Raw genomic sequence first — 15,024 nt, 5'->3', positions numbered from 1 at the left:
AACATGTCAACATTGCTGAGTGCTTCCATGTGGACGTTCATACTTATACACAAACCCCTCACTAATGATTCAACTGTACTGTAGTAGACACTGCGTCTCTGCTTCAGTACACATGTGTTCGCCATGAGACTGGTATTTCCGAACCCAGGACTGGATCTCCGGATCCCTAACTATGAGGATCTAGACAGGAAGGAGAAGGAGGAGGCTGGTGACAGGCCCAAGTGGGACAACAAAGCCCAGTACTTCCTAACCTGTGTGGGCTTCTGCATTGGGCTTGGCAACGTGTGGCGATTCCCTTACTTGTGTCAAAGTCATGGAGGAGGTAAGCCGAGACAGGTGGGAAACGGACATATCTGGTTAAGTTGAATAACTGATTGTGATGTAATGTTCCTGACTTGTAAGCCGCTTTGGATAAAAGCGTCCTCCAAATGAGTAAATGTAAATGCGATGTAATGATTTACAAATGAATGTATGTTTGAGGTAACCAGGAATTATTTTATCATGAAATTATGTATGTATATTTCCTCTAAGGGACATTTTACGGTGCAGAATTTGTCTATGCGGGTTTGTAAAAGGCCAAATACCTGAACCATGAACTTAACCATTTCACTTCGAACAAAATCACTGGTCCTTTGTACCTGAGGATAAATGGTAAGTTAAATATATCACTCATTCATGGCTACGACAGAATGGCATGAAATTAGCATCAAGTTATATTAATGATTCTCAAGTGTATGAGGTTCTCTGAAGTAATGACTAACCTGTGGCATTACAATTGAGTTTAAACTGAATGCTAAGAATGCATTCATACTGCATATATTTGGATGTGTATATGTTTGTGTTAAATGGGTCATTGCTGCGCACTGAGCCACAGGAGATGTGACAGATTTCAAAGGTGACTTGTTAACTTAAGTCCATACAGTTAAAACCACTGTCCATAGTCCATGCCAACAGCAATATACTGATGGATACAAAACAATACCAATGTTACACTTGTGTCTGCTGTAAGTGTGATAAGATTGCATTATATTTTTTGTCCATTAAGTAAAAAACTTTACTGAATTGTATTACAAATTGCATTGACTCTGCTTATCACGATTTTATATAACAACAAATGAGTCACCTTTGAGTGTACACTGTAGTTAATACATAACTGTTATTAATTACCGTTATCAGCAAAGTTCTTTATTTAAACATTTTATATGTCATATTTCAACGCTGCCAAGTTCCATCCGCGAAAGGCCATATATGTGTTGTCATCTGCAACACCTCATCATACTCATTTGTCATGCCTTGTCCAAAATCTAATTACACCAGCATAAAACTTTTAAATGCAGCGAGTGGAATAGTGATATGGGTTCCTTGAATTTCATGAGGTATTTTCTTGTGGACCGAAATGGAAGACCAAACGGCACTGCCATCCAAACCATTATCACCGAGGAAAGGAGCAGTTTTACTGTATGTCAGTGTTACCGAGCAACTGTCATGGTGACTGAAAAAGGAACTGCCGACAACACTAACAAAGAGATATTTATGTCCCAGTAAAAGATCACATTTTTAGAATTGAAAATTCAAATCACTGATCACATACATTTAACATTTTCCAGGTGCCTTTTTGATTCCCTACCTGATCCTGCTGGTGTTGGAGGGAATGCCTCTTCTGCTGATGGAGTTTGCCATCGGCCAGCGTCTCAGGAAAGGCAGCGTGGGAGTGTGGAGGGCCATCAGCCCTTATCTGACTGGTATTGGTAAGTAGAGTATGCTCTGGAGCAAAACCGGGTATCTGGCGTCCTATGAGTATGATATCACAGTTAATGGTGCTGTCCCTCAGGTATAGCCTCCATGCTGGTATCCTTTTTGGTTGGACTATACTACAACACCTTAATAGCCTGGATATTGTGGTATCTCTTCAATTCCTTTCAAGACCCACTGCCCTGGGCCCAGTGTCCTCTCAATGACAATAGGACAGGTATTACACACATTTATATCACACACATACACATGTACACTAAAGCATACTAATTGCATCATTATTTATGCATATTTTTTTGATCCCTCAGGATTTGTATCTGAGTGTCAACAGAGCTCCACCATAGATTATTTCTTTTACCGAGTGACTCTGAATAGTTCGGCCTCTATAGCTGACTCTGGAGGAATCCACTGGCCCATAGTCGTCTGCCTGTTAGCTGCCTGGACAATAATCGCTATCTGCTGTATAAGGGGCATCGGCACTTCAGGCAAGGTTTGTTTGAACCTGCTGTTAAATAATATACATTACTGAATCACAACTATCAATCACTATCCCTATTATTTCATGCTTTTTTTAATATCTTGTCTTCACCACAGGCAGTGTATGTCCCAGCCATCCTGCCGTACATATTGCTGGCCATCTACCTGATCCGTGGACTGACTCTTAAAGGAGCCCTGAGTGGAATAAAGTTCCTCTTCACACCAGACGTATGTTTCAAATCTAGATTGGAAAAAAAAAAAGTGTGTTTTATCTCAAATCAATCTCACACGCTTCACTCTTGCAGGTGGAGGAGTTGATGAAACCAACAACTTGGCTGGATGCAGGTGCCCAGGTCTTTTATTCCTTTGGTTTGGCATGGGGAGGCCTCATCTCCTTCTCAAGCTACAACCCTGTTCAGTAAGAGACATTTAGAAGACCTGTTGTGTTTATAACCACATAGAAGTTCAACTCTTATTCAGCTCACATCAATGAAAATGGAAAAGAAAGTAGCCATTGTCAGACACGATGAGTCCTTCATTTTTTGCCTGTTATCTTTCCCAAGCAACAACTGTATGCAAGATGCTGTGATCCTGTCGGCAGTAACTGGCCTCACCTCAATCTATGCTGCCACAGTCACCTACACCATCATTGGCTTCAGGGCCACTGAGAAATATGACAACTGTATCAATGAGTGAGTACAGTTCGATTATGATAAGCAAATATATGTGGATTCATCTCTGACTTATATTGACAGAAAATACTAATTGGGCCTTTAAAGAAGGGTATAGAGATCTCTTGTAAGTTATGCAATTGCTACATAGTACAAAGTCTCCTATTTTAGTTTTCCCAAGGACAGTGTTTGCTTACTGTTACAGTATAACAGATAATAACTCAGAGAGGAAAATCTGTACTAACATGGCATAGCTTTGGAAAACACCCAGCATACCAAGTCAGACATTTGAAGCCTCGATAGCTTCAACTGTACTTTGAAATACATTTTTGACGTTGTCAGATGTTGTCCCCATCTTTTACAGACACACTAGCAAGTATTAAGACAGACTTGAAAAATCTGAACCCATATTTTAATGTTGACTCCAGTAATCCAGAGTTACTAATCAAAGACATATTTTTTTTCTAGAAACATCATGACATTATTAAACGCATTTGAACTTCCTGAAGATAACATCACTACGAGCAACTATGAGGAAGTGTTCAATCATTTCAACAGCTCCTATCCTGACACTGTTCTTGGATTGGACATCAAAACCTGTGACATGCACAAACTCCTCAGCGAGGTAACTATATTGATGAATATCTATCAGATTCCTCAGTTATTACCGTTTGTTACTCTAATCTGAATTGTGTTTGCTCAGGGAGTGGAGGGAACAGGTTTGGCCTTTATTGTGTTTACAGAAGCCATCACCAAGATGCCTGGCTCTCCAGCGTGGTCTGTCCTATTTTTCATCATGCTTCTCTGCTTGGGGGTCTCGACCCTGTTTGGCAACATTGAAGGAGTGGTGGTACCCTTGAAAGACCTGAACGTATTCCCTAAAAAATGGCCCCACGAAGTACTGACTGGTAACCTGGTTTTAAAAATCAACTGTCAGTTTCTCAGCTTTTCATCTACTAATAAAACATCTTTAGTGTTTGTCTTTGCTTTCTGTTTGGTGCAGGAACAACATGTGTTGTCGCCTTCCTCATCTCCCTCCTGTTTGCGCAACACTCAGGGCTTTATTGGGTAACTCTCTTTGACACCTTTGCTGGATCTGTTCCACTTCTGACCATTGGATTGCTTGAGATGATAGCTGTCGTGTACATCTACGGCATAGACAGGTTAGTGCCTATTCAAACTATTTTAGCAACACATTGCCTTTTTGTGTTTGCATTACATCTTGATACTGGCTTCAATATGACCATACACTTACCAGCACCAATCTCTACCAGTTTTTGAGAAAAAAACCCTAGACCTATTCAAGTCCTGTGTAACAGGATTTCATTACATATTTCAAAACTTTTCAAAACTAAATTAAAACTTCTTGTGTGTCAGGTTCAATGAGGATTTGAAGTTCATGGTCGGACGTAAGCCCTCCATCTTCTGGCAGGTTTCATGGAGGTTCATCAGTCCTCTAATCGTCCTGGTTATTTTGGTTTTCTACCTGGTGACCCAAGCCCAAGAGGAGCTCACCTATTTAGTCTGGGACCCCAACTCTGTAAGAACACAAGATCTGTGATCATCTCATTTAACAGCATATGAATTCCTGCTTTATGTTGTTTTTTTGATCCCTCATTGCAAAATACACAAATTACATGGCACGTCAAACGTTTTTAGCCTGATGTTTTTCCTCTGTTGTGTAGCATATATTAAATAGCTTCACCATATTTCACCAAAGTTTGGAAAGCATTTGAATGCTAAATGCACTAACTATACTGCTATTTGTTCTATAGGAGGAGTTTCCATCTCTGGCATCAGTACCGTACCCTTCATGGGTAGGTGCAGTCATATTTCTTTTGGCAGGAGTCCCCAGCCTGGCAGGGCCTGTGTTTGCATTATGTCGACTGCTCTTTGTTTGCTGCAAGAAAAAAATTGTATCCTGAGAAAAAATTTGCCAAATTTCCTAAAATGTTTTAAGTCATACATTTCAGAGTACAACAATTTGCAAGGTTATTTAATTTGCCTTCTTAAAGTCAATTAACATCACAAGAATTCCAATGTTTTATATGAATGCACGGGTATGTTTAAATGCACAATGCTGATGTTTTAGTGACGCACTTCAGTAACATACTCTGAATTTCTGCTCATATTTTGTAGTTATATGGCTGCTGTATAAATAAACTTACTCATTGCACAGATTTCTCGTTCCATTGGACAACATTAGTTTTCGATCCATACATGCTTTTTACCTGCCTATGCTATTTATAGAGGGGCATATTGGTTTGTAAATGTATAGTTTACTTGTAAGTTTTGCTGTTGAAATCATTTTTGTCTCAGTGTAATATAATTTTGACTAAATAACTTTACAAGCCTTGGATTTTTGTGCTCTTATTTTATATTATTTTTTAAATTTGCTCTACCTTGATGTATTTGAGTGAAAATAAAAGTTGAATAAGTGAAAACTATAGGAAATACCCTCCAGTATTTAAAAAAATGTCTGCCTATCAAAAGAAACAAAATTACAGCAAATAAAATCTTTTATGAAAATGGCCAAAATCTGAGCATTGTGTGCATATGACCTCTGGAGAAAACTTGAATGTGAAGTACAGACTAACGGCTGCCATAAACGATGAAGCTCTTTCAAAGAAATTACATCTGCATTTAGATACAATAGTTTTCTTCGTGGTGTTAAAGAGTCACTTTTAACAGAAGACAGGAGGTGAGATGAGGTTACGCATCAGTTGATCTTTAACAGCATGAGCTGTTTGATGTCACTTCATGTGTGTGGGACCTAACCACACAGTATAGATGTTTAAAAATGAAGAAGAACAGCAAATTGGCCAAGAGAGGGAGACATCACACTGAGAGAACACCGAGTGGTAGTAAGGTCAGGTGAACCAGACGCAGGAAAGCACAACACACTATGGCAGGATACTTTGCATATGATTGAGGTACAGGAGAAATGTAAAAGGCTCTTCAACTGTGATAATGTGATAACATAGTTGCTAAAATAATAAATCCATTTTTTGAGCACTCATCCAACTACAGCATAGTGATCTACTGTATGATTTAATCTGATTATTCTATTTTTCATTATAACAATATAAATAAACGCTGACATGGATTGATCAGCAGTCCGCGGTGCCAATACAGAATACACTAAATATCATTTACAAGTAATAATAAGTAACTTCAATAACTAATTATTACTATAAAATAACTTGTTATTGAAGAATGTTCCAGCCAAACTGAACTTTGCTTCTTATTCATTTAGTGCATCTGGACAATTGCCAAACCATTGTCTTTTAATAATTCACAAAAATAACGATAACAGTATCAGAAAGCTTTACATGATGTACCTGTCCATGTGCTGATGTCTTATAAAACACCTGAATCCTACTGAGGCATCATCACGAGGTCACTCATTAATATCGGTAGAACACCACAGTAGATTTAACATGAAACCGTGTGAGCTAGCACAACGCTCATGAATTGTTACATCATCAACATAAACGCATTCTGGGGTAATTTCAGAAGTGGGGGACACAGTAAAGTTATCCAGAGTCTAGGAGTCCTTTTGTGGTTTTCTCAAATTATGAAAATTGTGGTGTGTGTGTTTTTTGTTTTAGAACATGGTGTCAAATGTTATAAAATATATGGGATGTCTCTCATGATTATAACAGAAGTATATTCCAGCTTATAGAACTGCATTATAAAACTTTATTATAAAGCCTGAACAAGCAATTATTAACAATGGCCAGGACAACTGGAAACAGTGTTTACTACCGGTTTTGATTAGTACTAAATCTCAGGTTTGTTTTATGAAATCATACCAACTTCTATTATCTCTGAATGAGTTCATAAATCCATATGACATGGTTGGAGGCAAGTGAACAGGTTTTCTATCCTTTGACCTCCTTGGAGGGTTCACTTCATTCTCAAGGTGAAACTCTACTCAGTGAGTGACTGCCTCAGCTGTAAAGTTAGAGTTAGTTTGGCGAACCTTCCATTCAACAGTCCCCTACACTTGATACCCCTTCTTAATATTCCTGGAGCAACAACTCAGCAAGACTGGTGGTATAAAAATAGAAGTACAGACTGTGCACTAGCCAATCTGAACTGCACCAGATAAAGTAAAAGATCATAAACATGTCTCAACCTTGGCAAGTGCATACTCCAAGCGCTCACTTCAACGTCCAAGAACGATCGTGTTAACATCTTTGCTTTAGCCGGTTCGCCATGAGACTGGTATTTCCCAACCGGGGACTGGATCTGCGGATCCCTAACTATGAGGATCTGGAGAGGCTAGAGAAGGAGGAGGCCAGTGACAGGCCCAAGTGGGACAACAAAGCCCAGTACATCCTAACCTGTGTGGGTTTCTGCATTGGTATTGGCAACGTGTGGCGATTCCCTTACTTATGTCAAAGCCATGGAGGAGGTAAGCCGAGATAGAATGTTAAAAAGATGTCTTCTTATATCACTGTAAGTAACTTTATGGTCTTTCCACTGCGATTTTCCTGGAGGGACAAATTCTAGCAGTGCAATATTAGTATGAGTCCTCAAAAGAAAGGTTCAAAAGGCAAGTGTTGATATAGTGAACTCTGAACTCTTTCACTTTCAAAGAAATCACTAGCACTTTGTGTTTTTTTTCTTCAAAAGTGGCTGTGTTAAGTAATACTGTGGATTAAGCCACAGGAGATGAGACAATTTTCTAAAGATAATATATTAGAATTTAATTTTATTATTTACTACAACACAACAGACAACACACTAATAGGATAAGACAGGGAAAACAAAACAGCACAGCACAGCTACTAAAGAACCAGGACATATAAGGGATTTAGATTGTCTCATGTTGGTCAACTTGGTGTTGGTTTATGCAAGTGCAAGTATGTGTACATGTTTATGTGTGAGAACGTGTATATTTGGTGTTGGGAGGGAGGCTATGAGTAAGTATGAGGGAGAGAGTATGAATAAATATTCTCTCCTATAAATAAATATGTAGTAGTGCTAAAAGTACTTTTTACCACCACAAATACTCAAATACTACCACTACGACTACTACTACTAGCACCAATAAAAATAATAATAATGGTCGAAAAGCAGTATTGTAATTGTTGCCTTTTGTAATCATTCATGTTAGCATCTTCTCTGTTCTGCTCTGATTTGTGTTTGTTTTTGGTTGTTGCAACCGATATCCAAGCTTTGGATCACCTCCACTGGAAAGACTCCCATGTTTGCAACCTGAGAGTGATACGTCATCAAACAGCTCAATTACAAAGATAGCTTTGTAGAGGCTAAAAATACTGCACTAGACTGTAAAGCATTGCTCTATATCCATTAAATTTATGTTTTCATGATGGAGTTTGTCTAATGTGAGGTGTTTTCAGGCACTTTTCTAAAACATCAAGACTGATATCGGAGCAATCAGGAAATATCCAGATTTTGCAATAGTTGGAATTACCACTTGGATATTGATATATTTGCCATTTAAAAATGGGAAACTGCGACAAAAATATATCGTATGCACACAGCATTAGAACCACAATTAGTGACTATTCTACAAGCAAGCCTTCAAGCTATCTTGCTAGCTTGTAAACTAGTGCTTGCTCATAGTAAAATACCAGTAACTTGGACTACACTATACACCTTAAAATCACTGGCAGGGCTGCCAGAAGTTACCATTAAGTTTTTGTAACTATATAATAAAACCAATTGTGGCAATAACTGATTTTATTGTATTGTATTTGAGTAAATACAGCAATCAAGCAATGTAAAGGGGTTCTACTGATTCTGCCAGTGGTTATAAACAAGAAAAAAACAATGGCTTGGAGTAAACAAATTAGTGAACTGTGCACACAGATTAATAAAGTGTTTGCTGAGTTTAGCTATCCATTTGTACAAATTCAACAAAAGCGTACACACAGATTAGCAAACAGCAGATGAGAGCAAATTCAGTTTAGGGGAAATTTTGAGTTAATTCTTCTAGAATATCAGCAAACAAAACCGAAAAACAGTATATACTCAGGAGGATAGCAGGAGTCCAGCAATGAGACAGAGGAAAGGCAGTCCATTATGTACTCAGAGACTCAGCGCAGAGGTTACAGGTATGAGCAAACAACCCAACCAACTACCTGCACAGAGATAACAAAGCAGGACAAGAAAGACATGCAGAAAGAGCAGGTGGGGCTGTCACAAGGGTCAGTATCATTAATGACCCTATCCTGTGGGAATGTTTTACACCCTAGGCTACTCTGCTCTTTTTGGGATTTTAACAAGGCTTCCGATTATCAGAAATTCAGTAATACAGATTTAATATTGTAACACTGATCGCCTTCATTTTCCAGGAGCCTTTTTGATCCCCTACCTGATCCTGCTGGTGCTGGAGGGAATGCCACTCCTGCTGATGGAGTTTGCCATCGGCCAGCGCCTGAGGAAAGGAAGTGTGGGAGTGTGGAGGGCCATCAGCCCTTATCTGACTGGTATTGGTAAGTAAAATAGGCTCTGGAACAATATGTCCAAAGCAGAGGCAAAATAAATGCATATAAAACAAGACAGCACAGCAACGCAAAGCTTTCAATGAATATCTGAGTGTGAAATCACAGTTAATGGTGCTGTCCCTCAGGTATAGCCTCCATGCTGGTATCCTTTTTGGTTGGACTATACTACAACACCTTAATAGCCTGGATCATGTGGTATTTCTTCAACTCCTTTCAAGACCCACTGCCTTGGACCCAGTGTCCTCTTGCTGACAATGGGACAGGTATTTGGAAACACACTCTCTCCTCTCACACCACACACACACACACACACACACACACACACACACACACACACACACACACTCTCTCAACACAGTAAGAACTCTACTCATGATTAAACCATTTGCAAAAACCTCTCTCTTGCCCCTGCAGCATTTGTACCAGAGTGTCAACAGAGCTCTACTGTGGACTACTATTTTTACAGAGTGACTCTAAATAGTTCAGCCTCTATAGCTGACTCTGAGGGACTCCACTGGCCCATAGTAGTCTGCCTCTTAGCTGCCTGGACACTCATCTGTATCTGCTATATACGGGGCATCAGCACTTCAGGCAAGGTTTGTTGAACCTGCTGTTAAATAATATACATTACTGAATCACAACTATCAATCACTATCACTATTATTTCATGCTTTTTTTAATATCTTGTCTTCACCTCAGGCAGTGTATGTCACAGCCATCCTGCCGTACATAGTGCTGGCCATCTTCCTGATCCGTGGACTGACTCTTAAAGGAGCCCTGAGCGGAATAAAGTTCCTCTTCACACCAGACGTATGTTTCAAATCTTGATAACCAAAACTATATATTAACCTGGTATATATAGTATATATGTTTTTACAAAACAAAACAAAAGATTTAATGCTAATTGAACATGCCAGAATGAAATACCCCTTTCAGTACCATGGATAGCGCCACTTGGCCAGGCATGCCAAAACACTTTAAACTTCCGGATTTATGTCAAAATGTAATAGTACAATGTGCTAAAAAATAAATAAGCCATTGTCACAGGAGTGAAAGTCCATTTCTGATTTTATGGTTATTTGTTCTATAGACTGTTCCATAGTCGGACTGGCCAGAGGAAACACCAGGAGAATATAGATGCCTGTCTTGATGCCTGTTATATAATGTGCATGTCAATTAGGGTTACTGTACATTTGTACTGCACCAACACTTTGGCATAACCATGGTGTAAACCAGGGGCTTAAGGCTAAGCCACGTTTCCAATTCATGAGCCTTGCCTCCATTACGGCAAATAAACTACTTTATTTACATGTATCATTATTACTAAAGGGGTAGAGGAATAATTAAACATGAGACACACCAAGCAAGAGAGATCTAAGAGAATGGGAAGGAGAAAGAGCACAGCTAAAGAAACTATCAGATCTGAATAGCATGTAAACAACAGAAACGGCAGCAACTGGAAAGTTACACGTAATTCAGTAACTTTAACTGGGCAAACAGGAGGAGATCAAAACAAGGCTTTGTACTAAAATACCAGCAAGACCAATTATACATGTTAAACGGAGGGACTTAAATATAAAGGTCTGCCTCAAATAAAGGTCTGTTACCTTCTGCAGTTAAGGTAAGTAAAAGCCTTGGCCACTATTTGCAGAAATAAGATAGTTGTTGTGGACCTCTTGTAAAGATCTTCGATAGTGCAATAGAAACTGTTTGTGCCAAGTCGTTTTGAAAGAGAAACAGCCAATGGGAAAAGTCCAACACTTGCACTGACCAATGGTAAAACTTCATCACTCACTGAACTCTACCACTCAGTCAGTCAGTCAGGGACATTCACGGATGTAGCGCTGGCCCATGGCCAGTCTAGCCAAAAAAAATGTGTTGCATCTCAAAGCTCAAAACTACATACTTTTGCAGGTGGAGGAGTTGATGAAACCAACAACTTGGCTGGATGCAGGTGCCCAGGTCTTTTATGCCTTCAGTATAGCATGGGGAGGCCTGATCTCCTTCTCAAGCTACAACCCTGTTCAGTAAGAGACATTTAGAAGACCTGTTGTGTTTTATAACCACATAGAAGTTCAACTCTTATTCAGCTCACATCAATGAAAATTAAAAAGAAAGTAGCCATTGTCAGACATGATGTGTCCTTCATTTTTTGCCTGTTATCTCTCCCAAGCAACAACTGTATGCAAGATGCTGTGATCCTGACTGCTATTACTGGTTTCACCTCAATCTATGCTGCCACAGTCACCTACACCATCATTGGCTTCAGGGCCACTGAGAAATATGACAACTGTATCAATGAGTGAGTACAGTTTTGAAAAAGTTAAGCAGACCCTGCCTTTTTTTAAAATGCCTTTTTTCAATAATGATAAACAATTCTTCACTTATATGTGTATTACTCTCAGATGTATTGTATATGGAAAACAAATTATTGATTGGGCCTTAAGAGAACGGGTCTAGAGATTGTTATGTCTATCTTACATTACTCACACACATATGTATGATGAAAAGAGTTATTGGGCCACTGAGAAATATGATCATCGTATCAGCGAGTGACTAGTCACAGAATTTGTATTTTAAAGTGCATTTTGAAGACTTTTTTAAAGGTGCAATCAAAATCTAAAAAGGGGAAGCCCTAACGCTTGGAAAAATAGATCAAATGTTTCTAATGCCGTCAGAGTTTTGTTTATATCAGTAATGTCTTTAATGAGCATAGCAAAACTGGATTTTTGAAATATTTTTTTAATCATGATAACTTGACTAACAAAATACTCATTTTCTATCCATAACTTCAATTCTTCAGTTGTGTACATAACTCAAATTTTGAGGGGCAAAAAAAATACAAATATGATTTGTATTGTTTACTCCAGTAATCCAGAGTTACTAATCAAAGACATATTTTTTTTTCTAGAAACATCATGACATTATTAAACGCATTTGAACTTCCTGAAGATAACATCACTACGAGCAACTATGAGGAAGTGTTCAATCATTTCAACAGCTCCTATCCTGACACTGTTCTTGGATTGGACATCAAAACCTGTGACATGCACAAACTCCTCAGCGAGGTAACTATATTGATGAATATCTATCAGATTCCTCAGTTATTACCGTTTGTTACTCTAATCTGAATTGTGTTTGCTCAGGGAGTGGAGGGAACAGGTTTGGCCTTTATTGTGTTTACAGAAGCCATCACCAAGATGCCTGGCTCTCCAGCGTGGTCTGTCCTATTTTTCATCATGCTTCTCTGCTTGGGGGTCTCGACCCTGTTTGGCAACATTGAAGGAGTGGTGGTACCCTTGAAAGACCTGAATATGTTTCCTAAAAAATGGCCCCAGGAAGCACTGACTGGTATTCTGTTTTGTAGTTAAATTAATCTACAAGTCGGCTTTGCAACCGCAGATGAAGCGATTGTCTGGTTTGTGTTTTAACACAAACTCCCCTGTTTTTGTTCATGTGTGTTTCAGGAACAACATGCGTTGTTGCCTTTGTCATCTCCCTCCTGTTTGCGCAGCACTCAGGGCTTTATTGGGTAACTCTCTTTGACAACTTTGCTGGATCGGTTCCACTTCTGACCATTGGATTGTTTGAGTTGATAGCTGTCGTGTACATCTACGGCATAGACAGGTTAGTGCACAAAGCTCCTGTATTCAGTTAATACAGTATTGTGTGATACTGTGAAATATTAGCAGCCACTTTTGTGCTTTGTTCTAATGATGGATTAAATATTAAAGATAATAACAGTTATCCATATATTTACTTAAAGCTGTGCTGATTAATATTTTTAATGGAAAAAATGACTACGTCACTATGTCACGTCAACCTACAGATAAGTATCAGTCTACTTGGAGTTCCCCTCTACTGTTTTAGCACCTTTCAGCCCCTGTTTTGGTTTTATATCCCACAACTTTACTGTTTATTGGTATTATACTGTATCTGTTTTATTTTAAGTCTGATATATGTTTTGTAACATGTATGGTCTGTCTTGTATGTGCCGCTATCTTGGCCAGGACCCTCCTGTAAAACAGCTTTTTAATTTCTGTGAGGAACTTTCCTGATTAAATAAAGTTATATATCATAATCTAATTAAAACCCTCATGTGTGACAGGTTCAATGAGGACATGGAGTTCATGATTGGACATAAGCCCTCCATCTTCTGGCAGGTTTCATGGAGGCTCATCAGTCCTCTAATCATCCTGGTTATCTTAGTTTTCTACCTGGTAACCCAAGCCCAAGAGGAGCTCACCTATTTAGTCTGGGACCCCAACTCTGTAAGAACACAAACTCATAACAGTAATCTGTGATCATTAATATTTGGGTGTAGGATCAGACTGAAACTCCAAGCCCTTTTTCTCTGATCACGCCTTATTAAAAAAGACAAATTCATAATATAATATTTTTATGATAAATGTTGTTGATACTACAGCATATAATGATAACTCACTTACTTGTCAGTAATCATACTGTTCTGTGGTTTACAGGAGGAGTTTCCATCGCTGGCATCAATACCGTACCCTTCATGGATAAGTGCAGTCATATTTCTTTTGGCCGGAGTCCCCAGCCTGGCAGTGCCTGTGTATGCATTATGTCGACTGATCTTTGTTGGCTGCAAGAAAAAATGTGCATCCACAGAAAAAATTAGGCAAATTTCTTAAAGTAATTCAAACATCGTAAAATTCAGAGTAAAACTAAATGCATGATTTTTTTTTTAATTTGTTGTGTTGCTTTCATAAGAAAATCTGTTAAGCTTATTTGGTTTTCTGCTGCAAACTGTGGGGCACAAGACTGAGCTGTTAATGATGTCAATGAATGGAAATTGGTTATATTTCTGCTCATGCTTTATGGCTGCCCTATCAATGAGTTTCTTATTGTATTGCATCTTTTTTTATTTTATTAAAGCCAAGACATTATACTGTTTTTCATCCATCCACGCTCTATAGCTGCCGATCCTGTTTAGCAACAGGCATGTAGTTTTGTACATGAATATAGCTTGCTTGTGAGTTTTGTCATTAAAATATTTTTGTCACTTTAAAACTTTACTCACTTTACTTTCAACAGAATTTTTACCTTCACACCATGAATTGTCCGATAACTTGAATATTAGTACATACTCATAATGTGGCCAACTTTAAGATGATCCCTCAAAAAATTTTTTAAAAAACAATGGGGCCTAATATATTTATAATAAATAGCCCTTGTGGTGTGTTCAAGAGGAGAAGACACAAGTTGACGTGAGTCAATGCATCAGCACTAGCTGTTTGATATCAGTTCGGTGTGTGTAGGCCCTAATTATACAGTTCAGAGATAAGACAGGCAGAAAATGAATGAGGAGAAAGGATTTTTTTCTCAAATGAAGTGGGAATGCCCAAAACTGCAAATATTTTAGAAGTAAGTTACATTAACTTTATGTAAAATTATTAGAGAATATTCCCTTAGACCCTAAATTATATATTTGGAATTACATTGATGACAAAAACTGAATCAGTTGGACTTATGAGTGCAAAAAGAGAGATTAACAATATGAATGAGAAATTATGGCTACAAACCTTTGCATCATTACATTGTTTTGAACAAATGTCTAATTCCATATATCTCTTTCATACATATGTACATAAGCACTACTACTGAGCCATTTAAGTATG

General features: G+C 38.4%; 2 protein-coding genes across 2 annotated transcripts; both read left to right on the top strand.

Annotated features, from left to right (window-relative positions):
* The first annotated feature begins 79 nt into the window (after positions 1-79).
* LOC111223028 (sodium-dependent neutral amino acid transporter B(0)AT1-like) lies at positions 80-5,427 on the top strand. Its single transcript, XM_022746994.1, has 12 exons — positions 80-322; positions 1,608-1,748; positions 1,832-1,969; positions 2,061-2,246; positions 2,351-2,457; positions 2,535-2,647; positions 2,793-2,921; positions 3,369-3,525; positions 3,604-3,808; positions 3,904-4,063; positions 4,278-4,440; positions 4,676-5,427. The coding sequence occupies exons 1-12, from the start codon at positions 124-126 to the stop codon at positions 4,823-4,825; spliced, it is 1,848 nt and encodes a 615-aa protein (XP_022602715.1). The 5' UTR covers positions 80-123; the 3' UTR covers positions 4,826-5,427.
* Positions 5,428-7,121: 1,694 nt separating this feature from the next.
* Positions 7,122-14,037, top strand: LOC111223090 (sodium-dependent neutral amino acid transporter B(0)AT1-like). Its single transcript, XM_022747119.1, has 12 exons — positions 7,122-7,320; positions 9,230-9,370; positions 9,508-9,645; positions 9,797-9,978; positions 10,082-10,192; positions 11,297-11,409; positions 11,556-11,684; positions 12,294-12,450; positions 12,529-12,733; positions 12,850-13,009; positions 13,491-13,653; positions 13,864-14,037. Exons 1-12 carry the CDS (start codon positions 7,122-7,124, stop codon positions 14,035-14,037), a joined length of 1,872 nt encoding a protein of 623 aa, XP_022602840.1.
* The last annotated feature ends 987 nt before the right edge of the window (positions 14,038-15,024 follow it).

The sequence above is a fragment of the Seriola dumerili genome, unplaced genomic scaffold (assembly GCF_002260705.1).
Source record: "Seriola dumerili isolate Sdu_G_001 unplaced genomic scaffold, Sdu_1.0 BDQW01000110.1, whole genome shotgun sequence".
In the NCBI taxonomy this organism is placed as follows: Eukaryota; Metazoa; Chordata; class Actinopteri; order Carangiformes; family Carangidae; genus Seriola; species Seriola dumerili.
The sequence above is the reverse complement of the archived record's forward strand: the minus strand, read 5'-3'. Positions and strand labels throughout refer to the sequence as shown.

Bases quoted from the DNA above. Each gene is read 5' to 3' on its own strand.
- LOC111223028 (XM_022746994.1), top strand. From the start codon at position 124: ATGAGACTGGTATTTCCGAACCCAGGACTGGATCTCCGGATCCCTAAC. The intron at 323-1,607 runs GTAAGCCGAGAC...AACATTTTCCAG, and splicing joins GTGTCAAAGTCATGGAGGAG to GTGCCTTTTTGATTCCCTAC. The intron at 1,970-2,060 runs GTATTACACACA...TTGATCCCTCAG, and splicing joins TCTCAATGACAATAGGACAG to GATTTGTATCTGAGTGTCAA.
- LOC111223090 (XM_022747119.1), top strand. From the start codon at position 7,122: ATGAGACTGGTATTTCCCAACCGGGGACTGGATCTGCGGATCCCTAAC. The intron at 7,321-9,229 runs GTAAGCCGAGAT...TTCATTTTCCAG, and splicing joins ATGTCAAAGCCATGGAGGAG to GAGCCTTTTTGATCCCCTAC. The intron at 9,979-10,081 runs GTTTGTTGAACC...TCTTCACCTCAG, and splicing joins GCATCAGCACTTCAGGCAAG to GCAGTGTATGTCACAGCCAT.